At 35.8% G+C, this 24219-nt stretch overlaps 2 protein-coding genes across 3 annotated transcripts in view; one reads left to right on the forward strand and one right to left on the reverse strand.

Annotated features, from left to right (window-relative positions):
• The window catches only part of ANO3 (anoctamin 3), a 275901-nt gene that overhangs the window by 129624 nt on the left and 122058 nt on the right, over positions 1-24219 (reverse strand). For both annotated transcript variants that reach the window (XM_060303399.1, XM_060303400.1), the window contains one exon: positions 497-655. In XM_060303399.1, coding sequence (XP_060159382.1) covers positions 497-655 — 159 coding nt within the window. The remainder of the gene's footprint in view (positions 1-496; positions 656-24219) is intronic.
• The window catches only part of MUC15 (mucin 15, cell surface associated), a 107351-nt gene that overhangs the window by 61172 nt on the left and 21960 nt on the right, over positions 1-24219 (forward strand). The gene's annotated exons all lie outside the window — the stretch shown is intronic.

The raw sequence follows: 24219 nt of genomic DNA on the forward strand, positions 1-24219 counted from the left end.
AAAACATAGTTCAAAGGATACATGCACAAAAGAATAGATACATGTATATGTTTAACTGAATTACTTAATCACTTTGCTGTACACCTGAAACTATCAATAACATTGTTAATCAACTGTATTCCAATACAAAATAAAAATTTAAAAACAAAAAATATTAAAACCTAGACATTAACAGTTTGGCAAACTCTTTTCTTTCAACATTTTGTCTTTCTTTTCATAGAGTTTTGTACTTTACATAGAATCATTCCTTCTTTAATTTTTAAAATTGTAAAAATAGTTATGCCCTTTGAAAAATATTTAAATTTATGGAAACATGTAGAGTAAAAAAGGAATATATTTTAAAATAGTACTATACATATGCATTTCTTTTACATTTGGGAGATAATTGCTATACATTTTAAAAAGCCACGTGTTATACACTTTTATACTAAAACATAAACGATCATATCTCTTCCAGCATATTATACCACATAGCTAATACTGTTAAAGCACATACCTCCTTTTCTAACATCAAGCCTTCTGCTCTGAGGTTCTTTTCAAATGTGTTTCTTTTGTCATACTGTATATTTGACTTTCTATAAACCAGGATGTAATCAATCCGCTTTTTGCCATCTTTGAATAGAAGTCCACTGGATGCTATGTAATTCATGTCATTCTGCAAATAAAGCAAGGGTTGTTAATAGTGTGGGTTAGATAAGCACACACGTTTTGCTTTCAGTCACTTCCATTTGAATATTGGCAATCCAATATAAAAATGTGTTTTTTACATTCCAATTGTGAGATAAGAAAAGGTCATTTTAAAAGTTTGCAATCTACAGTAGGAGACAAGCTAGCAAGTGACGTTTTAGGATTTGAAATTAGGCAGTTTGACACCAGAACATGGATTCTCTGATGTTAGCATCAAAATGTGTATGTTTTATTCAATAAGACCCTGCAAAAATAATTGCCAACATACATTGAATATTTGCTCAAAATCAGGCCCAGACATAAGTGTTTTACATATTTTAATATTCAAACTTTCATTTTGAAGATAAAGACAACAAGGTTTAAACAACATAAGCATTGAGAACCGAAATTAACATAATGTCCTACATGAAATAATACTCAGATAAGACATTATTTTCCTAAACCTATGTTCAACAACACCAAACCAAACAATTCTTGGGCTGCTTGTTCCAAGAAATACTTGCTCCCAGAATACAAGACTGTGATCCAACTAAAACAGCCTACTTATTAAGACTAATTGCATGCTTATTAAGACTTCTTTAAGGTCCTCCCCTTGCTCTGTCCACCTACCCCAGCTGTTTTTCCCATACTCCGACCAATTTTCAACCAACTTCCTCCCTTGCAAGATTTACCTTAAAATCCTCCAGTCCAGGTCCTAGAACCTTCTGAAAACTCTTCCCTAACTTCATCTTTTTAAAACACTACTAAGACTACCCAGGTGGTATCCTTACTTGCTGTAACTTTAATAAAATTAGTTTTTATGATCAACTGATTTTCATGATGGTCTTTTTCGGGGGCTGGCACTTTGCCAGGAAACGGTTCCGCATTACTTGAATTCAAGTTTGACTCCCAGTCCATGCTCTTAACTATTCTATACATTATCCTTCTTTCTCCACATTTTCCATCAAACTATTTAAATATCTGTACCAACTCTCTATTCCATTTTTCCCCATACAGGCATTCTTGAGATTCAAAAATGTCTTAACGTTTGGAGAGCTATCTGATAATTTCAGACAAAGGCATCTCCAACTTTTTTGGAGGAGCCTACTTGGGACATACATGCAGCTCGAGGTAAAAAAGTGAGGACCAGAGTAACCTGGTGGCCAAGGAGTCATCCAGGTGAAGCAATAAAAAAGATATCTGAGTGACTGTCATCCTATAGGGACAGGTTAGGCTGCTCAGGAGCTGTCTTTTTAGAAAGAATAGGTTCATGTGTGTGAATCTGGGGGTATTAGAGACTCCCACGTTCAAGGACAAGAAGGTTTGCATAGCCTTTTCTTCAAGGAATGAAAAGACTTTGAGATTCCCAGGATTATTTTATTGGTTACTATAAAGTGACTAAACTCCAGCAGAGTCATCAAGGCCTTGCAGTTGCATAATAATGATGATAATAATAGCTATCACTAACTGATCACTTACTATGGTGCCAGGCAGTGTGCCAAGTGCTTTATTCTCATAATTCTTTAAGGTAGATATTGATATGAGTACCAGAAGCCAAAGAGGTTAAGTGACATCCCAGATGTCATGGAAACAGCAATAGTGACACTAGAACTCTCACCTATTTGATGGTGGTCTTGACAACTATATTGCAAAAGACAAGGAAGTATATATACGTGCACATTACTAGGTCTGGGGCTTGAGCAGTAATAGAAGGCTAACTGGCCAAAAGGCCATTTACAGGTCCTATAGGATGGAGACACTGGGGATTTATGGCCAGAGAAGACACAATTAACTTCAGACTTTAGAGTGCTTTTGCCTCCACCACTCCAGAGGTTTCTTTGGCCAGCGTCACCAATGACATACTCATTGATGTATCCCATTAATCAATTTTCTATCATCTTCTTTACCTTTCAGTAGTTGAATCACTCACTCCACCTTGAAATACATTTTTTTCTTTTGCACTCCCAAGACATCTCATTTATTTGGATTTTTTCCTACTTAAATGGTTTCTTATTCTCAGCTTTTATTTCTTTCTTCCTCTGATTTGTTAAAGGACCAGTCATTGATTCTCTTGCCTTCTTTACCTGCATTCCCTTCCTTGTGATTTCATTCAGTCTCGTGGTTTTAAATAAGAATCTATATGCTGACTACATAATTAATATTCATAGGCTTGTGTATCCAACTGCCTTCCTGATTTCTTCACTTGGATGTCTAATGGACATCTCAGAGTTGACTGTCCAAAATGGAATTCCTTATTTTATCCAAGCAGATATTTCCCCAAACCCTCTTTATTCTGATTGGTTGCAAATCTATCCTTTAAATTGCTCAGATCAAAAATCTCGAGTCATCTTTATTTCCTCTCTTTTCACCCATCTAATATTCAGATCATCAGAAAATTCTTCAAAATATATATAGAATCTGACCACTTTCTAACACCTTCATTACTACTCTTTTCTAAGGTATATCATATATTGACTACATTATTATAATAGTCTGACTCATCTCCTAGCTTCTATCTTTGCTCCTCTAAAGTCTATTCTCAACATGACAGTTAAGACACCTGAGTGATCCTCCGCATTTTAAACGACATTATATAACTCCTCTCTTCAAGACCCTACAGCTGCTTTCCACGATATTCCATTCTTGATCCTACTTTTCCTAATCTATTTGCCTTAGCAACTGTTAAATTCCAACATGTTATATAACACTAAATAATTTACTTATTAATTATCCTTTGTTTACTGTCTACCTTATTCTATTGGAATATAAATTTTACAAAGGTGATAAATTTTTACTGTTTTGTTCACAGAGTATTTCAAACATCTAACCCAGGGCCAGACACATAATAAGCATTAATAGATATTTATGGGAAGAAGGAGGGAAGGAAAGAAGTGAAAGGAAAGAAGGGAATAATCCATAGTTATGTGTATCCAGGTAGGAATAACCTCAAAAATTTAAGGCCATTAAAATATCATGTGGTCATTTCTCATCCTCTCCCCTCCAACATTAACATAAATCAAATTATAATCAAATAAGATGAATGATCACAAAATTGTAGCAGAACTGCAATAGCTATGGCTTTCCCTTTGTGTTATACCATGACGCACTGCCTCCAGGCATCTCCATGGTAATGTAAACAAAGATTGAGCTAAAATAAGATTATATAAAATTTTTCCTCTGCATTTTCTTTTTCTTAAAGTGTACCACCCTCTTAATACCAGTCCAGTATTAAGTATCACCTGAATCTTAAACTAATAATAAAATATTTAATCCCAGGTGAAGGTAAAATCCTTCAATGAGAAGACCTAGAAATCACATGACTGGTTGGTAGGAAAACTATGAGAAGATAAGATAGTTTTAAAATATTTTATGTGCTTTCCCTATTTTAAGAGTAGCATGGACTGAAAGTAGAACCCTGATAGGTATTGTTATCTGTTACTTAATCTGTTAGATTAAGCAAAATAAATGTTAAACTCTCCCAGAGAAGCAACTGCCTAACTATTTAAAAACCAAAAACCAAAAAACCTACATCTTTTTATGATAAGTGATCTTTGGTATTATTCACAGGTTTTGTCTCTATCTGTGTAAACATGTTCACAAATTCTATTAACTAGCATTCTAATTTACTATCTAATTATTTTATCATTCTAAATTATGAATAATGAGTTTTACCAGTTTATCAGGAAAAAAGAAAAGTAGTTTTCAAAATGGTAATAAAGAAGCATGGAAAGATTTGGAAATCTCTTCTGAATTACGTATAAAGAACATAATATAGGTTCTACATAATTTTAAGGTTAAGAATATTACATTTTATTTTAATACATATTTGGCAACCATTAACCAAGATGTTGATTAACCCACGTTCAAATCTGTTGCCTAAAAGCAGAATTGATGGGAAATTTATTATTAGATAACAAAAGAACCACGTCCTTTTTTGATATAATAATGGTTGTTCAAACATGAAATCAAGACTCATCTGGAACAGTGAAATGTTTTCCAGTTACAATGTGGAATGCATTCCATTTTATACCAGGTTTTTCATGTTTATTGTTCCCAGAAGACAGAATAAAACTAGCTTTTCTCAGAGAAACTGGGATGCAGATCATCCATCAGGTACCTAATCTTTCAACAGCTTCGAAAACCACTTAATTATTTAAGGCATTGTAAACCATGAAGCGCAGAGACTTTCAGAAAAGCTTGTCTTCCTAAAGAGTATCTTGAGAACACCCAGGTTAAGGTTCAGGTTTGCAAACATTTTAGACCATTTGCAAAACTTCAATAGAAGTCTGCCTATTTGCATGAGAATGCCTTTTAGGGTATTCTTCAAATAAAATTACGGCAGTAACTGCTTGTTTGTGAGATCCATATATTTTCTAGCATTTATTCTTCTCAATCTAACAAGAACACCTAATGAACACCTAATGTGTGCGAGGTGCTGTGCTAACTCCAGGGATAAAAATAAGTAGACACTGAATATTTTCAGAGATTTTAGCATACATATGGAGTGATAGGCCTGCAAATGTTTAGCTACATTGCTATCTTACATGTGCAGTAACTCTGAGTTACAGAGTTGAAGAATGTCAGGGTATAGCCAGAGGAAACCTGATTAATGGGTATCAGAAGCCATCAAGGGTCATATTAGCTAGGTGAATTTACCACAGTCCTTCCTCAGGCCACTGCAAACTTAGATCTTGTCACTAATCTGCAAGTGATTGCTGATTTTCTGTTAACCATATCTTTGAGGTAGTACAACGCAGTTAAGGTATTGAGCTCTGGATCAGACAGAGCTGGGTTTTAATTAACTGTGTTCTTAGACATGTAATTTAACTTCATTGCTCAGCCTCAATTCCTGTAGCTTTGAAGTGAAGATAATATTATCAACATTGTAAGATTGTTGTTATGACTAAATGAGATAATGCGTACAGAGCATTCTCAATATAATCTGACTCACTTTACAAGACTTAAGAAAAAGTTAGCTATTATCACAAGAAAACACGGTAAAAAATGTATGCAATGCATTAATTCCTGTTGGAATTTTTCTTGTTTTCTAATGATCCAAATGACACCTTTCACATTTTGGAATGTTATCTTTCTCAGGACAAAGACAGATAGAAACATAGAAAAATAAGCCAAAGGATGTTAGTGTGAATATGGAATTAGAGCAAAGGAAAGCAGATCTGCTTTATATATACTTATGAAACATGATTTATTACAAAATAAAAAGTGCAACAAACAGAAGCATAACAATTATTATAAGACAAACACCTTTATAACTACTACCTAAGTCATGAAACACCAGATGCCCCCCTTTTATCCTTTCTCTCAATCATGATGCCCTCTGCACCCCTCTCCCCCAAGGTAATCATAATCCTGTCATTTATGGTACTATTTTCCCACTTTTCTTCAGTTTTATCACCAAAGGATATATCCTTCAACATTATATTTGAGTTCTGTCCTTTTCAAACTTTATGTAAATGCAAATATATAATGAGTAATCTATTGTGTCTGGCTTCTTTCATGTAATACTATGGGTGTGAAATCCATCCCTGATTTCCATATGTATGTAGTTTATTTTTTCACTGTTATAATATATTACCCTATGAATACAACAAAACTTATTTATGCTTTCTGCTAATGATGGATATTTGGGCTGTTTCTAGTCTTAATTATTACAAATAAAGCTAAAATAGGTATTCATGTGTATATCTTGTAATACAACTGTCCATATGTTTCTATCAAGTATGTACCTAAGAGAAAAACTGCTGATTCACAGGGAATGCTTGTTTTCAACTTTAGTAGACAATGCCAAACTACTTCCTAAACCAATTTAAATCTCTACCAGTAGTATTTAAATTACCCCTGCTTTATAACTTCTTCCCAGTCTTTTAGAAATAATAATTATTACTATTTTTTTAGACATCCTGGTCTATTCTTAAAAATTGGACTTAATTTCCATAATATGTGGAAATGAGAAGAAAACACTCTTCTCAGTATGCAAGAGTCTCAGGTGCTACTAGTATCTACTCCTACCCACAACACTACGCTTATCCAAATTTCGGTGTTTGGAATGCAACAAATTATTGCCATGCTCATTTACCGGGTGTTTCTGCTTTTGTTTGGATTTAGAGAGAGAGGCACAGATGCGGAAGGGCAGAGGAAGCAGGGCATGACTCAGGCCCACTCAAAAGACTGCGCCTGTTGAGAAGGGTAGCAGATGCTTAGTTTCCTAGAGTGTGTGGCCACTGCAACCCCAAATTAAGGATAGACTGCGGGCCAGGTTAGCCCAAGTCTCCTCTGTAATTTCGGTGCCATTAGGCTGGTTTCAGTTAATAAGGCCAAGTGTCTGTTCCAGGCTTGGGTTTCTTAATCCTATCCTACAAATCTTCAAATAATGAAAATCTTTTTCATTAGTTTCCAGTGGTGGTGTTTGCTTTTGTGTTTCTGTATCCTTTTTTGGCAGTCTCTAATGGAAAACTTGGGAGAGCGCAGTCCAGACACTGTGATTCTCATGCCATGTTTTACTCAGAAGTTCTAGCTTTACACTCCTTAATTAGAGAAACAGCCAAGCAGCCTTTATATGTAACTGTAATTTATTTCAGAGTAAAACCATTCCTCATAATAGCTCTTGTAATTGGCCTTACCTGTTACAGAGAAAAACAAAAAGGTTTTTAGTATTTTTTTCCATTTCAGACAAATGAGAAGCAGTTTTGTCAAGAAAAATCACATATTTACAACAACAAAAAACATCCTTATTAAAAAAAACAAATTAACAGAAAGCACATCTTACACTATGGTTCAAAAGAAATTCCACACATAGGTGTAAATTTAGTAAGTGCTACTGGATTAATTAAAATTCTGGCTCTTCTATCAGAGAAAGTTTTAATTTTAAAGTGGTACTTATAGAAGAAAAATGTTTTAATTTTCTGAGTTTCCTGGGGGATAAAAAATATATTAATACATACATATATATATATATTTTAATGCACCAACCTTAACTTAAAATGTGCCAGAAATGTTATTACTATTCAAACGTTTCTATGCAAATCTTCTCTAATTATGAGTCTGAGGAATCTCAAAAAATCTGACCTCAGTGTTACACAGTGTGGTTTCACTGCTGGTAAAAACCTGGCCAGGCTTGTCTTACCGCCTCCTTAACAGAAAGTCAACCCCACCTCTAGTCCACACAGCCATCAGAAATATACAAACCTCTATTTGGTAACTCTGGAGTACTCTAATCAGATGGCAGAGTCTCTAACTGATTGCATTCCAACTCCTGTTATTTACAGTCTGGCAGAGATTTAAGAAAATAACAACTAATTAACATTTGAAGAAATAATACTACTAATATAAGCTAAGCAGAAAACAAGTACTCCTCTACATACTCTGCATATATTAACACATTTCATGCTCACAGAAACTGAGAGATAACTACTGTTTTTCCCATATCACAGATGTTAAAATTGAGGCAGACTTTAAAATGGATGGAAAGGGCTTTTCATTCTCTATATTCTCAACTATTGCTGAGATAGGAAACCAAGGGCACAGGAAAGGATCATACATTTTATATCACTGTTATAATTACCACCACTGATGTTGTCACTTATGGAAATAGAGAATTTTTAATAATTTTAATTAAAGAGCTAAAAGAATAATTCATTTGCTGAATTAGCTTTCTAATCTTGTACTATTAGGATTTGAGATACCTATTTCTAATGATAGATTGACTCAATAGTCATAATGATAGCTAACGTTTATCAAAGCTTTTCTATAAGCCAAGAATTTAGCCAAGCACTTATATATACCAACTAATTTAATCCTTATAAGAACCCAATACGGCAGTTTTATTATTAGCCCAGTTACACGTATAAGGCAACAGTGCCCAAGGTCAGTGAGTCAGTCAGCTGTAGTGTGGATTTAGAATCCAGGCAGGCTGAGATGAAGTGCCGACTCTTAAGCACTGCATTTTTTTTTTTTTTACATCTTTATTGGAGTATAATTGCTTTACAATGGTGTGTTAGTTTCTGCTTTATAACAAAGTGAATCAGTTATACATATGTTCCCATATCTCTTCACTCTTGCGTCTCCCTCCCTCCCACCCTGCCTATCCCACCCCTCCAGGCGGTCACAAAGCACCGAGATGATCTCCCTGTGCTATGCGGCTGCTTCCCACTAGCTATCTACCTTAAGTTTGGTAGTGTATATATGTCCATGCCTCTCCCTCACTTTGTCACAGCTTACCCTGCCCCCTCCCCATATCCTCAAGTCCATTCTCTAGTAGGTCTGTGTCTTTATTCCCGTCTTGCCCCTAGGTTCTTCGTGACCTTTTTTTTTTTTTTCTTAGATTCCATATATATGTGTTAGCATACGGTATTTGTCTTTCTCTCTCTGACTTACTTCACTCTGTATGACAGACTCTAGGTCCATCCACCTCACTACAAATAACTTAATTTCGTTTCTTTTTATGGCTGAGTAATATTCCATTGTATATAGGTGCCACATCTTCTTTATCCATTCATCCAATGATGGACACTTAGGTTGCTTCCATGTCCTGGCTATTGTAAATAGAGCTGCATTTTATAATCCCTCTCTGCTTAGCGAGATGCTATTCCTATTTTCATTTTACTTTCCTCACCCTGACTCTTATTCTGTATTGCATGTGTATATTTCATAATTATGGCATGCTACTGATTAAAAATCATTATTAACCATGGAATTCAATCAATTTATAACTAATAAGGTATTGATTCCATTAACCCCCAGAGATAGCTTGTGATATCTTGGCAGCGGGGCCTCCATAATATGATCGGCTTAGTATTTAGCAAGCTGTGCCACACTGACTTTGAAAACAAATGTTTTAAGATTCACAAGACAGTGCATCACTCAAAGAACCCAAAGGGTGCCTTGTCACCCAACCACAGAAGGCTCCCTCTGAGGCCTGGCAGATAAAGTATACATGGAGCTCAGGGCATGGAAGAGAGAGATGTTGCTGACTGATTGTTCTTTCAGAGGCAGAGCTAGGGCAACAAGGTGAGCTCAAAGCAGGATTCAGAAATCAGTCATAAGCTTCTTCTCTAGTGGCAGTCTAAGAGCCACTTGTCTCATTTGGGATTCCCATGGGGAGTCTCTTCATCTCCCTTTCACTTGAGACTTAGTGGACGCACAAGCTGTGTGGCTCTGTGTAACCCCCAGATTAAGGAAAGAGGTTTGGGAGAAGCAGTCAGTGCCTCCTCTTTCCCACTACTCATGCTTCTTGGGAAAATAGGGAAGGAAACAAGCCCCCGCCTTCTACCCTGACCTAGAGGGAGGTGCACATGGATTCAGCAGCCTTGCCTGCCCACAGCATATGGCATTGGTGAGACAAAGCTGTTTGCTCCAAATGGTAGCTTCGATAACAAAGCACCCTAAAAATTCTGGACCTTACTCTAATCTGGACCTAGATCTAATTTTTGAATCTCACTCTCCCAGGGAGAGGACTTTTAGAGGAAGTGAGTCACTTGGGGAAAAGATAGGACTAAAGCTTCCTGTTTTTCTTATTTCTTGATAACTTCACAGGGTTCAGAGTTTCATGGTTTGTTTTTAAATCATACCAATTTTTTCAGCTTTAGAAGTGACTGAGTTGCCAAGTGAAAGAAGCCAGTTGGAAAGGCAACATATTGTATGATTCCAACTATATGACATTCTGGAAAAGGCAAAACTATGAGGACAGTAAAAAGATCAGGGGTTGCCACGGGTTAGGAGGATTTTTAGGGCAGTGAAACTACTCTGAATGATACTATAATGATGGATACATATCATCATAAATTTGTGTTAACTCAGAGATTGTACAACAGCAAGAGTGAACACGAATGTAAACTACAGACTTTGGGTGATTATGATATGTTAATGTGGGTTCATCAATTGTAACAAACGTACACTCTGGTGGGGATGTTGATAATAGGTGAGGCTGTGTGTGAGTGGGGGCAGAGAGTATATGGGAAATCTCTGACTGCTCCATTTTTCTGTGAACCTAAAACCGCTTTTAAAAAGAAAGTCTTTTTGAAAGTTTTTTTAAAACACCGAGTTAAATGTCATATACCTTACAAGCTACTCTATGTCTCTTATTGCCATTTTCCTAGCAATATTAAATTTACATCTTGGGGAAAAAAGAGACATCTTCAAGTAAAAAAGTAAAAACTGAAGGACTTTGTTTCTTTTCATTTTGCTGCATGATCCTTTTTCTCTAATAAGACAATGTATTTGTTCAAGAAATATTTACTTTACAATGTTTATATACATATATATTTATTTATTTATCTACTATGTGCTAAGGATGCTTGTAGGCTCTGAGAATATTGCAATGAACAAGGCAAAATGAGGTATATCCTCCTGTAAGGAAGATACAGTAAAGAAATAAATACATGATATAATCCAGATAGTGCCAAGTACTATGTAAAAATAAGTTTGGTGTTTTGGAGGAGCGTCAGTAAAGACCACTTTAATGGACAGAAATAAAGATGTAGGATTTTCAGCTGGGGCAATAAGATTCAAGTTACAGACAGCAGTCAAATTTATTTTTCTATAAAAGGAATAGTTCAATAGTTCACATAATTATTGTGAAGGGATGATTAAGTAATAAGGCAAAGTGCATAAGTAGGATGATCTCTTGTTCATTTTAACACCCCATCCTTACACATAGGATACAATAAATATGTTAAATGAGATAATGCATAAATGACAGGAGTAAAAATTATGTAAAATATTGTAAACTTATTATTACTACTACTATTATAATTATGTGATGTTATTATTTACTCTACTCAATATTATTACAACTATTTTACTCAATATTATTAAGTAGAAATATAGAGGAGAGGGAGAGAGTTCTGAAGACGGGGCCCTTTGTGTAGCCAGGGAAGTAAATAAGTACAAAAGAAAAGTGATTTTTGAAAATATCGCTTCTTACACTAAAGAGATTCATGAGATTAGGCCCTTATATTTTTGTCAAGCCAAATATTTGGAATTATGCTGATAGAGCATCTTGCTGACTAAATTTTTATTGAATTAATTCAATGAATGCTTATGAATTATACAAAATTAATTTACGCAAAACTTCAAATCTTTTTTGGTCAGTCAGGAAAGGATATTGTTGATTATATTTCCCTGGCCTGCTGACAAGCACCTGCTGGTATATTTCAGTTTCAATTTGGTCCATTAACGGTATACCAAAAATTCATTGATGAGGCTGCATTTTAATGTATCAGAATAGCAGATTTTATGGTAAGTGTATGAGTTATCTATTGTTGCATTAAAAACGTAATACAAACTTAGGAGCTAAAAACAATGTAGATATATTATCTTACATTTCTGTGGGTCAGGAGTTCAGGGACGGTTCAGTGGGTCTTTGGGTCAGGGCCACACAAAGCTGCAGTCAGGTGTTAGCAAAGCTGTACTCTCATCTTTAGACTTAACTAGGGAGAATCCACTTCTAAGATAACTCAGGCTGTTAGTAGAATTCATTTCCTTGTGGCTAAGGAATGAGTATCTGACTTCTTTCTGGCTGTTAGCTGGAGGTCATTCTCAGCTTCTAGTAGCTTCTTACTGTTCCTTGACATGTGGGCATTCCCAAGATGGCAGCTTACTTCATCAAAAACACAAGAAAAGTCTCCAGAGTGAGCTGGAGAGCAAGACAGAGTCTTACGTAATGTGACATAATCACAGGAGGAACATATCTCTTTTGCCTTATACTAGTATTTAGAAGCAAGTATATAGGGGAGAGGATTATACAAGAAAGTACACACCAAGAGGCAAAGATGATTCAGGCCATCCAAGAGGCTGTCTGTCACAGTAAAGTTTATGAATTAGATAAAAGTTAAAGATCTGGTTTAAAAGATTAAAAGGTTGATTTTTAAAAGTAATCTTATGAAATACTATATGAGGGAAGGAAAGCTTATGGTCTCATTCACCAAACTCCTCAATGGAACAACTGGGCGATAATATGTCAGTTTAGGAAATGTCAGGAGGAAATAAAAAGTATAAAAATAAGGAAATGAAAGAACTTAGATTTTACTCATGGTTCTATGTCTGCATAGAATGTCTTCAGACAGTTGTGTTTTCCTCCCGGTTGCTCAGTTCCTCTACCAAGAATCAAAGAGTGGGTGCAAAACAAGTAAGGGTTCCTATAGCTCTGACATTCATGATGCTCTTCTTTTTTCCAAATATTTCTCCAAGAGGCTGCTTTTTAAAGATCATTCAGGTTTTTCAACTAACTTTGTCTAGGGTTTTTATTCCCCTTCAGAATGATGCTCACATAAATATCTGGCAGCTGAATTCACTCACTGAAGTGAAGCAAAGGTCTTTTCAGGGAAAATTGTATATGACAATTGAGCTCTGTTTTACTTCTGCCTCAGTAAGCACCTTTAACATCATGAAGGAGAAAACAGGAGACAAAGGCTGCTCTTATGCCAAAATAAAAAGCAGTATCTTACCAGTGTTATCAAATTTCACAAATCAGCTGGAATACAAAACACATACTTTGGAACGTAGCACTCTTTTTTGACCACTGAAATAAAGTCTGAAGGGGAAAATGCAGAGATGTAAAAGTCACCTAGGAAAATCTAGCACCAATTTTCAGAAATAGGGCATAAAAATAGAAAAGCAGGGCTGTGATTCCAGCAACATGGCAAACAACATAATTTCAAAACCCTCATACAATAAAAAACCTAGAAATGATAGATAAAATAAAACATACATCTTTTGAAATTCATAGAGGAATTAGCAGGAAAGCATGTAAAACTCTAGCTTCCAGATAGAAAAAAAAGGTAGAAAACCGTAACACATGTTGGAAAGCTAGAGTGTGGCTACTCTGGGTAAGATCTAGAAATTAATAACAAAAACAACAACAATAGTGGGCAAAAATTTATACATTAAAAAATAAAACATCTAAATAACTAATAAACTAAAACAATAAAATTCTATGAAAGTTAGAAAATATTGAAAGTGAAAATATGGTCTATTTAATAAGTGATGCTGATTCAGATGAATTGGATATCCATATGAAAAAGATTAATTTGACTCCTACTTTAGACTTGATAGACTTTTTAGAACTGATATTCTAGTCAATTCAGTTGATATTCTAGTCAAATATCAATTCTAGTCCAGAAATAACCCATAAATTTATGGTCAATTGACTTTCAACAACAGTTCCAAGGCAATTCAATGGGGAATACGATGGTCTTTTCAAAAAATGGTGCCAGGGCAACTGTATATCCATGTGCAAAAGAAGGTGGACCCCTATCTTAAACCACACACAAAAATTAACTCAAAATGGAACACAGACCTAAATGTAATGAGAAAACTATAAAATTATTAGACTAAAAACATTTGAGTAAATGTTTGGGACCTTGGGTTTATAGGTTATGATTTCTTAGATGCAACCCCAAGAGCATAAGTGACAGTTAAACAAACAAAATATAAATAGAACTATATCAAAATTAAACACTTTGTGCTGCAAAATAATTACATCAAGAAAGTGAAAGGCAAACCGCAGAATGAAAAAAATATTTGAAAAACCATATGTCTGATAGGGTACTTGCATTCACAGAATATAAATAACTCAACAATTAAAAACACAAATAACTCACTTAAAAATGGGTAAAAGTTTTGAACAGGGATTTGTTCAAGAAGATACAAAAATGGCCATATAAACATTCAAGGGTTTCAGCATAATGAAAGTTACAGAGAAATGCAAATAAAAACCATAGTGAGATACCATTTTTTACCCATTATGATGGCTATAATCAGAAAGACAAAAATTATACCAGTATTGGCAAGGATATGGAGAAATTGGAACCCTTTTACGTTGCTGGTGGGGATGTAAAATAGTGGAGAAGCTTTGGAAAACAGTTTGACAATTACTCCTAATGTTAAACATAGAGTTACCAAATCATCAATTTCATTCCTAGGTATATACCCAGGGAAATGAAACCACACATCCATACAAAAACTTGTACAGAAACATTCACAGCAGTATTATTCAAAATAGTAAAACAGAAGAAACAACGCAGTGTCTACTGGATGAATACATAAATAAAATGTGGTATTACCCATATAATGAAATATTATCCAGCATTAAAAAGGAATTAAATATTGACACATGCTACAACATAGATCAACCTTGAAAATATTATACAAAGTGAAGCTGGTACAAAAGACCATATATTATATGATTCTGTTAATATGAAATTCAATAGTAGGCAAATATATACAGAGTATCAATTAATCATTTCCTAGGATTGGAGGAGTGGGAGAATGGAGAGTAACTGCTAACAGGTACAGGTTTTTTGGGGGGGAGACAAAATATTTTAAAATAATATTATGGTGATGACTACACAACCCCTATGAATATACTAAAAACAGTAAACTGTACACTTTAAATGGGCCACGAATTGTATGGTATGTGAATTTTATCTCAGTAAAGCATTAAAAATCAGTTACAGATGGATTATTCACTGTGAACTACATAAGAATATAGCTTTTAGAAGCTAACATAGGAACTCAGAGTAGGCGAATATTTCTAAAACAGGACAGAAAAAGAAAAAATGGATAAATTTGCCTACATTACATGTAAAAAGCATCTGTTCATCACAGGCAGACTCGGTATTGTAAAAATACCCATTATCTCACATTCATCTATAAAGCTGATATCATTCAAATGAAGATCTCAACAGAGTTTTGTGTGTCTGTATATAACTTAACAAGCTAATCCTCATATGGAAGATCAAAGCGTCTTTGATAGGAAAAGATAGTGAGGAACTGTTATGTTAAGTTCAGGACTGCAGAAATTAGAAGTGGAGAGGTAAATTGCATACCTGAGCACTTAAGTTGCTTTTGCCCTCAAGGACATTTGCAGATCTTACAAGTGTGAGCTTCCATATTAGCACAGTTCTGTGTGCTGGGTGCCAGGGATACAATGGTGAATGGGCCAGACAGCCCAATCTGCCGAGGTACTTTTAGGACGCCTCAGTAGTAAGTGTACTTAAAATATTAAGATACTCCCTTCTTTTGGCTCTGAATTCATAGCAGATGAAGGGCAGGGAGATGCTAAAAAGAATGAGAAGGTCAACACAAAGAGGTCAAATTATGCAAGGCCAGAATGAATTCATTTGCGGTTTTGCAAATGCAGAAGTAAAATTGTCAAGTCAAAATATAGAAACGGGAAAACATTATCTCTGAAAGAGGGGAATAGCCCAGAACATTACCCTGGTCAAAGGCTACTGTTTCACTTGAATATTTAACTTGAAATAGCAGACCTTCAGATCAGGGTATCAAAGTTTCTGGCACTGAATAACTGCTTAGTATCATCATCATTGTCCTTGACCATATGTGGAAATTAGGACAGTTCGCATAATGCTCCAAAGCAAACTATTCTAAACTACTAGGTGTTTATTTGTCATCAATCATATACTCTAAGAAGGCAGAGAATAAAGCCTCCCATAACCTTTACAGCAAGATGGATTTGTTCTGATGAGAAATGTGTTGAATCTCTTGCAGAAAAGAAGAGCCCTAGGTTGTGTTCCTTACATTTGAAGAAAATTATTTTTCATGATCCAGTGCTCCTATGTTCCTCTTGCCTTCTCCCTAAAAGCTCAATAAGACAAGAATCTCTTGAGACACAGTAAGAGGACGAAGAATTATCATGCAAATATTTTTGCTAATATAATAAAGCACATGATCTTTTCACATTGGCTACAAATAATCTACTTAGAGTAAAAATGAATTGGGTCATGTTGGAAACTCTAGAAAGTTAGCATTGAAAATATAACATAGAATATGAATGCCTATTTTACCACGGGTTTAGTTCTTTCCAGTACCAGAGTTACTCTTGCTATTAAGATTTAGATATTTATAAACAGATAGAAAGATGAACTCTCTGAGGCACCCATGGGTGTCATTTAAGATTATGGCCCTGGCTGTTTGTATTTGTATAGATTTCTCCAGCGTTGGTCGTTTAGTTCCCTAAACTGCAGGATAGGTCAAGACAAGACTACTGGTTTTTAACTCTTCTTTGGTAATAGACAATATCTGGCGAAAAAAGGAAGGCACATACTTACATATTCATATAATTATACATATATTTTCAGAGAGTTCATGGGTCCCCTGGAACTCATGTGGAAGCCTCCATAGAGCTCCCTGGACACCAGGCTGAGAACTTCTGCATCAGGCAGTCTCAGAATCCTCCCAGTTCTAGGAACACCTGCCTCTGTAAACTAAACTCCCCTTGGCAAGCCTTGGCAGAAAGAAGCTGCATCTCTTACAGCAAATCCTCCAAGCACTTTGGAAGCTCACAGTTAAACTAAAAGTGTGGCCATTTGAGTTTATAAAGAACTGTGTGTTAGTGAAGGTACACAACATTTCTTTTCCCCTCTTAATCTTTCCTTTTTGGACACTATGAAAAACCAACACAAAACAATGCCTCATGTTTGAGAGCGAGTAAGTGGAGACATTTTGTATTTCTTTAATTTTGTGAAGACAACATGACTTGTAGTTGGGGTACTAGAGATGAGGACTCACTTCAACTTCTTATCTTGTGTTACTGTGCACAAATATTTAATTAAATTTCAGCATCTTTATTTATAAAATGGTAATAATAAGGCCTGTTTATTTCCCTGAAAAATTGTGAAGATGGTGGCTGATGTGTATAAATAACTAGCGTGAGTGCCAGACTTCTTAGGTGCTAGATTAATGACAACTGTCATCTGGGAAGTGATTAGACAAGATACAATATGGCATTGTTTTTCCTTGGCAAAGAGCAAGACTGGAGACAAGGTGGTTGAAGTTTTGATGGTGGGAAATGCCTTGAGGAGTCCAGGTGGCAGTACCCCGGGCATCTGACATTCAGCCTGTGAGTTACAGTCCCTGAGGGCTTCGAACAAGGAGAAGAAGGAGAGGAGGTCAGGACAGAAGATGCATGAATTTTAAAGACTGATGTTACTGATCTCAGGTCCACAGCTGGACAAGCTCCTGTCATTTTTAGCAGGTTAAAGCTGCATCTCTATTTAAAGGGGGCAGTATTCTAAAGCTAACAAAAAGTAACAGATAATTTATCACTTAAAAAAAGTAAAAATTAAAACATAAGGCAGGAATGGTTAGCTTGGAAGGCAGAAAAATGGCTCTCAATTGCTGATTTACTGATGCAAATCTTTAATAACACACCCCTTTTTAGAAGTTACACACAAAGTTGTAATTCTGTGAAGAATTTGGGAGGTCATTAAGGCACTGCTTATCTTTTAGCCAATATTGCCTAGAACTGCCCACAGCAGTCCTTTCTAGCATGCTTCTCTACGGACAATAAGAAATATGTCACAAAACAGATGGAAACAAATCACATCTTATGAAAGCCAGATTATTAATACTCAGAGGTGCAACTTTCATTAACCTAACACACACACACACACACACACACACACCCCTAATGTTCTTAGCAACTACTTTGAGCTACATGCTGAAGAAACAAAGAGGCATCTATTATTCAACAAATATTTTTTTACTGCCTACTCAGTTCCAGACACTTGCTCCAGTCATTGGGAATAGAGCGGTGAACAGCAATCAGGAGAATAAAATGCGTACTAAAGTGAAGTCCTGTATACTCCAGTTTGCATAAGAAAATGCTTATTAAGCATCCATTATGTGCTGACAAGTGGGCCTTTTTCTTTACCTGAATTTGAATTCTGGCCCTGCCTCTCAGCTAGCTACGTGGACTTGGGCACATTAATCTCTGTGTTCATTGGCTTCCTAATTTATAAAGTAGGAAACAAATATCCCCTACAATACAGAATTAAGTATTCACTGAAAGTATTGATTTAGTGTTCTTCTTCTGTCTTGGTCACTATTTTAAGCATGGGTGAAAAACACTGAACAAAATGGACATGGTCTTACAGTCCAGCCATGGGGATAAATGAGTGGATTTATCTAAAAGTGATTAGTGGGAAGTTGATACAGTGGACTTATTGCTGTAATTGTTAAATACTGATAATTTGAATGGAGGATAAGAAGATGAATACATGCACATAAGAGAAGAGTAGTTTAATAAAATAAGTGGCAGGTATTAAATGACAAATGACTGTCTGAAAAATAATAAGCATTTAAAATCATATGTTTAAATAGACAACTGCTACCCCAGAATTTAAATACCGGAAGCTACCGCGGTAGTTGGTGCTGACCAAAGGTAGCCTAACTGGAAAGATAGGTTTTACTAATCAGACAACATATAAGAAAAAAAAGATCAGATAGTGTCATAACCATTTAGGCAAAAGCATCTATGAATACTCTAGAAGTGCAACAGCAGAGCTGAGGTAGAGCAAAAGATACACACATCTCAGCTCCCTAACTCATTAATAAAACACTAGTGCTTAATCTCATTCCAATGCCTTGAGAGAACCCAGTTTTATCAAACACCATTTTAATTCTAGATAACTAAGTTTTTTGTATGCCATGGTGCATGGTCCATGGTCTGTGGTCCACATTCAATACATTTCTGCTTATCCATTTTACTTATCTCTAAATCTAACGCTGTTTGGAGGAAGATGAAAGTGGCAGTGGAGGTGGGGGCTGTGGAAAGAGTCGGTTAAAATTCATCTGTTTCCCCTCTGGGTGTGGAGAAGTTATAGATGAATTGTGTCAAACATCAGGATTTCTTATGGTTATCTTTTCATAATCAAAAGTAAAAATAAACTGGTGAAAAATAAACAGGGAAACACTGTTACTTCTGTTCTTCTGAGACTTCCTATGGTATCTTGGTAATGAAGAGATACACTCTGATACACAGCCTCCATTTTCTGCATACCCTTCTCTACACTGAGATCTTTCCCTCATTCAGAGCCAGCTTGTACCAGCCAACAAGAGCCCATTTTTAAATTTTGGGAAATTTTATGAACTAGCTGACCTCACTTTGACAGCTCGAATAGGCGGGGCGGGGGGTGGGTTTGTTGTTTTTCCACCATGGAAATCAGCAAAAAAAATGTTTGAGCCCTTTACCACCACTGCTTATACTGTCAGTTGCAGTAAGACAGAGACCACATCTTTGTTGTTTACAACGTCTGTGTGGTGCTTCGTCTAGTGCCTGGTATATGATGGGTGTATCTGAGCTAGACAGATCAGATAGGAGACTTAGCAAATCCATGTGATGACTCATTCTCAGAACTTATATATGACCTTTAAAATCATAACCCAGCGACACAAAAATCCCCAATTGTGTAGTAACTCTGTTCCACCATTTCCATAATTCCCTTATGATAAAAAGGAGATGCTGAGAAATGAATTATATATATGGAGGAAGGCAGAATAAGTCATGATTTTTATAAAGTTTCTCTTACTTCAAGGCAGAACATCTCCTGACTGGGGGGATGGAGTTGCTCACAGCAAATAAGTTTAAATAGGATAAATAACCTGATTTTCATGTAGGGTTTTGAACAGCTATAGTTTTGATGTTTTTTAACCTCTTGCTATTAGGAACAACCATGGTGAAGGAATAAAGAATGCAATGGTGTTTGGGCTAAAGAATTGTGGTGACTGAATTTCTGGAGACTCTGAAAGCCAAACAGTTGTGAGTCATGAAAGAGTCCCTGCGAATCAGGTCGGCATCTGCAGGGCAGTGGCAACTGCATTAAGTAATGATGAACAAGAAGCACACAGCGTTAGAGATGATTCTTAATAATAGTATTATTAAGTATAATAGTATTCAACAAATGGTTAGATAATGCTATTTTTTCCAGTAAAAGCCTCCCCTCTTGTCTGCCTGTTTTGACCCAGTACCAATTTAAGACCCTATCAAACAAAGATGACAGATTCCAAGGTCCCAGGTTCCACAAGAGTAGTAGTTTCTTTAATCTTTGTGCCTGCTCCAGGATCCCTTTCTTTTTACAGATGGCTTTTTTAAAATTCATTAATGGAAAACATTTTACTTCAGTGTCAAAAATGCCAGTAGCATCTGCTAAACTCTAAGATCTCAGGTCAGGATGAGAAATCCTTTGAAGGCAGTATCTTGCATATCTCTCCTTGTTACCAAAGGAAGAATCGCTTACCTAAGAAAGACTAAGGAAAATTTGCATCTATAAACACATAAGCATTTTGAGCACTTTGGCAAGTCTCTATAGTTTTTGAAAATATTGCTTTCCAAAGCAGTGATACCACAAAGAAAAATAGTTACAGATAATGTCAGTCCAGAGACCTCTATTTAGGAATTCTAAAAGCATTCTCTTCTAACCCCTTGTGATTTTTTAACTAAATATGTTTCCTAAACAATATTTGCTTTATTGACATACACGTTTATTTTTTAAAAGGCAAAGTTAAATGTTTTAGACAATACAATGGAATAAATACAAATGGAACTCAATTATATATATACGTGAACTTTACTTATATATGAAAATATCTGAAGTCAGATAATTTCTAAGTAGGGAGGTTTTTTTAGATACATACAAAAAACTTACTTGTTAAGTGGGAAAATAAAAGGTAAAAGACCAGATTCGTAAGTATTCTTAAAATCGATCCCAAGTCACAAGCGTAATCCCCATGAAGCTCCCGTGATTTGAGCAGTACTCATCAGGGAGAGAGAACTGAACACGTTTAAATACGTAATGGGGGCTGCTGATCCTTTTATATATTGCTTAGGTTTTGTTTGCCTTTTGAAAGTTTTTCAGAGCAACAGAAGATTCATATTTTCCAACCTAGACATCACCAAGCCCTTTCAAAGACTTGTCACCACTTGTTTAGTGGTGTAGGGAGAGACTAGCTTGCCAGATGCAACATTCGAGGTCTATTTGCTTAAGTTATAAACATATAACACATAGCATTTATGAACTTCCTCTCGTCCTCTTCTTTACTTCTCTCCCTCCACCACAAAATCCCATGTGTGGAGGCAATTAGTAAACAAAGTAGAATTTGCCACCTATCGTGTAGAATGAAATGAGAGGTTGTACATCACACTGTGCATTAGACAAATCTCTTCTTCCAGATCATTTTTTTCTTAGCTTCTCTTTTATTTCTCCTACAGTCCTACAACCTCTAAGCACCTGCCTCCTCCTCTTGGATTTTTTCTTTCCTTAATCCCAACCTCCCTCCCTTTCTCAGCCCAGAATCAGGCCACCAAAGGGATAAAGCCAGCTTTGCCACTTAACATGACTGTGCATCCTTGGACCAGTTATTTAATCTCTCAAATCTTCAATTTTCCCATCAATAATTATATAATACTCTGTCTTATTGATAAAGTACTATGTGCCAACACAATTGTATTTTACATGAATACCCATTTGTTGATTCCTTATAAATACCCTATGTAGTATGTATTATTGACTGTTATTACTCTCCCCCCTTATTTTATAGAGAGGAAATCTGAGGCAAAGAGAATTTAAACAACTTTTCCAACATAGCATGTAAGAGGCAGCACCAAACCCAAATTCATGTGTCCTAAACCCAGGAGCTAAGTTCTTAACTCTTATCTTATATTAAAAGATTTATATTTATAAAGTGATAAGAATCATACCTATTTCACATGTTTATTATGTAAAGTCCCATGTACTCTTTAGCACATACTATTGGTTAATTACATATATATATTTTTTCTTTGTTTTGGCTGTGCCACGCAGCTTGCAGGATCCCCGACCAGGGATTGCACCCGGGTCCCTTGCAATGGAAGCGTGGAGTCCTAACCACTGGACCACCAGGGAATTCCCATTAATTACTTTTATAATTACTGTTATTATTTTTTTATTTTTACTACTTCTGTCAAGTATATAAAAGACTAACATCCTGACATCATAAACAAAAGATCCTCCAATGCCATATCTGTCCTTCAGAACCAAACTGAGGGGTTTATTACATAAATTGAAAGATTCATTCTGTTACTTATGTAAGGAGTTCCATGTGTTGCCCCGTTAAGTGGCAACATAGCTCCAATTTGTTTGAATGATGTTTTAGTGCCCCCAGGAGTTGCTCACTTGGCCGACTAATTCACTGTGTGAAAGTGTTTTGCAAATCTGCAGGATGTCACAAAGGTTTGAGTTTATGGGTATGAGGCAGTAAAGGCTCCTGAATAAGACTTGTTATATAAATCCATATTGCTCCATACCTGTAGTCTTTCTACAGTCCTTTTCCTATACTCTGTGCTATAGCTAAGTGTGTCTCTTGTCTTGGCCACTGCACATACTTAATCTTGTCTAGACTCTACTTTTGTTCATGCTGCTCCTCTAATTGCCCCATCCCTTCCTTTGCTTCCTTTTTTCCAACTCTGCTCTTTTTTCCCCAATAATATTCATGCTTGATACAAAATGAAGATGAAGTGAAAGTATTGCTCAGAGGTGCCTGCTATTACAAGTTGAGTTCTCTTTCTCTCATTCTCTCCTCTCTCTCCCCCCAGATATAGATGCAACTATATGTGTGCATGCATATATACTTATATGATATATAATATGCAATACATAATACAGATACACAGGCATGGAATTTTATACATATTGTTATAAAATGTGTTCAGCTGTTTAACTCTATGTCCAGTAGAGCTAGTTAGCTTCAAGAACAGCTGGTTCTAGAGAGTCAAATGCAGTTGTCAGGATTCTTACTTTCTCTACTATTACATCTCTTCTCTATCTCTTGTCTTTTAATTCTGTTTTTGTTTGTTTTTCTATTTGTCTCATTCCTTACATTAAAAATAACTTTCTTCCCACAGTTGGGGAGAGATCATCTTTCCCTATAGTTCTTGGAGAACATCCCAGAGTGGAATTCAGCTTTGGGATCTTGTCCATCACTGTGTCTGTTGTTATAGACAAAAGGGTGGGGGATTCTGATTGGCATTTTTAGGGTAGGTAAAGAGGGTCAGTACCACCTGAATGTCAAAGGAAGTGATGTTTGGGTAAAACAACAGGAAAAGTCCATTATACCTTGATATCAATAGGCAAAGTTTTATCTAATTTCATTTGAATTAGGCAGAAAATAAAGCCTATTCCAGGTGACAGTGATGAGGCATTTTCATCTTGTTTTAATGCAAAGAATTCAATGAGATCAAGGATACATGATACTGGGGTTCCCTAAACTTTTTCCAGATTTTTAGGGAGGAGCGTCTGAGGCTTTGTAGTCTCAGCAGCTCATGTGGATTAGACTTGCTGGGTCAGGGGATCCCAGACCAGGCATGGGGAATACCACAATTTTATATTTTGATGTTTTATTTATTGTTATGCCATAGGCCCACTTTTTAGTGGTGCAGGTGGCCATGTCCTACTGCACTGTTAAATAGCTGAACAGTATTCAGTTTTATCATTCTATCATTTATTTACCTTCTACTGAAGAATATTTTGGCTTAATTTGCTAAACTATCTTTGCTATGATTCATCATGATTCAATGAATATCCTTATTCATACATCCCTAGTAACCTCTCTAATTGTTTTATTCATATGAATTCCTAGAATTAAAATTACTCAAAAATTTTATCCAATTTCAAAGACAAGCTTGATTTCCTCCTTCTTCATAAACTTTATCTAAACTCTTAAGGCCACACTAATAACTCTATTCCACCTAAAGCTGTA

This window comes from Globicephala melas, chromosome 8 (genome assembly GCF_963455315.2).
Source record: "Globicephala melas chromosome 8, mGloMel1.2, whole genome shotgun sequence".
NCBI classification, from domain to species: Eukaryota; Metazoa; Chordata; class Mammalia; order Artiodactyla; family Delphinidae; genus Globicephala; species Globicephala melas.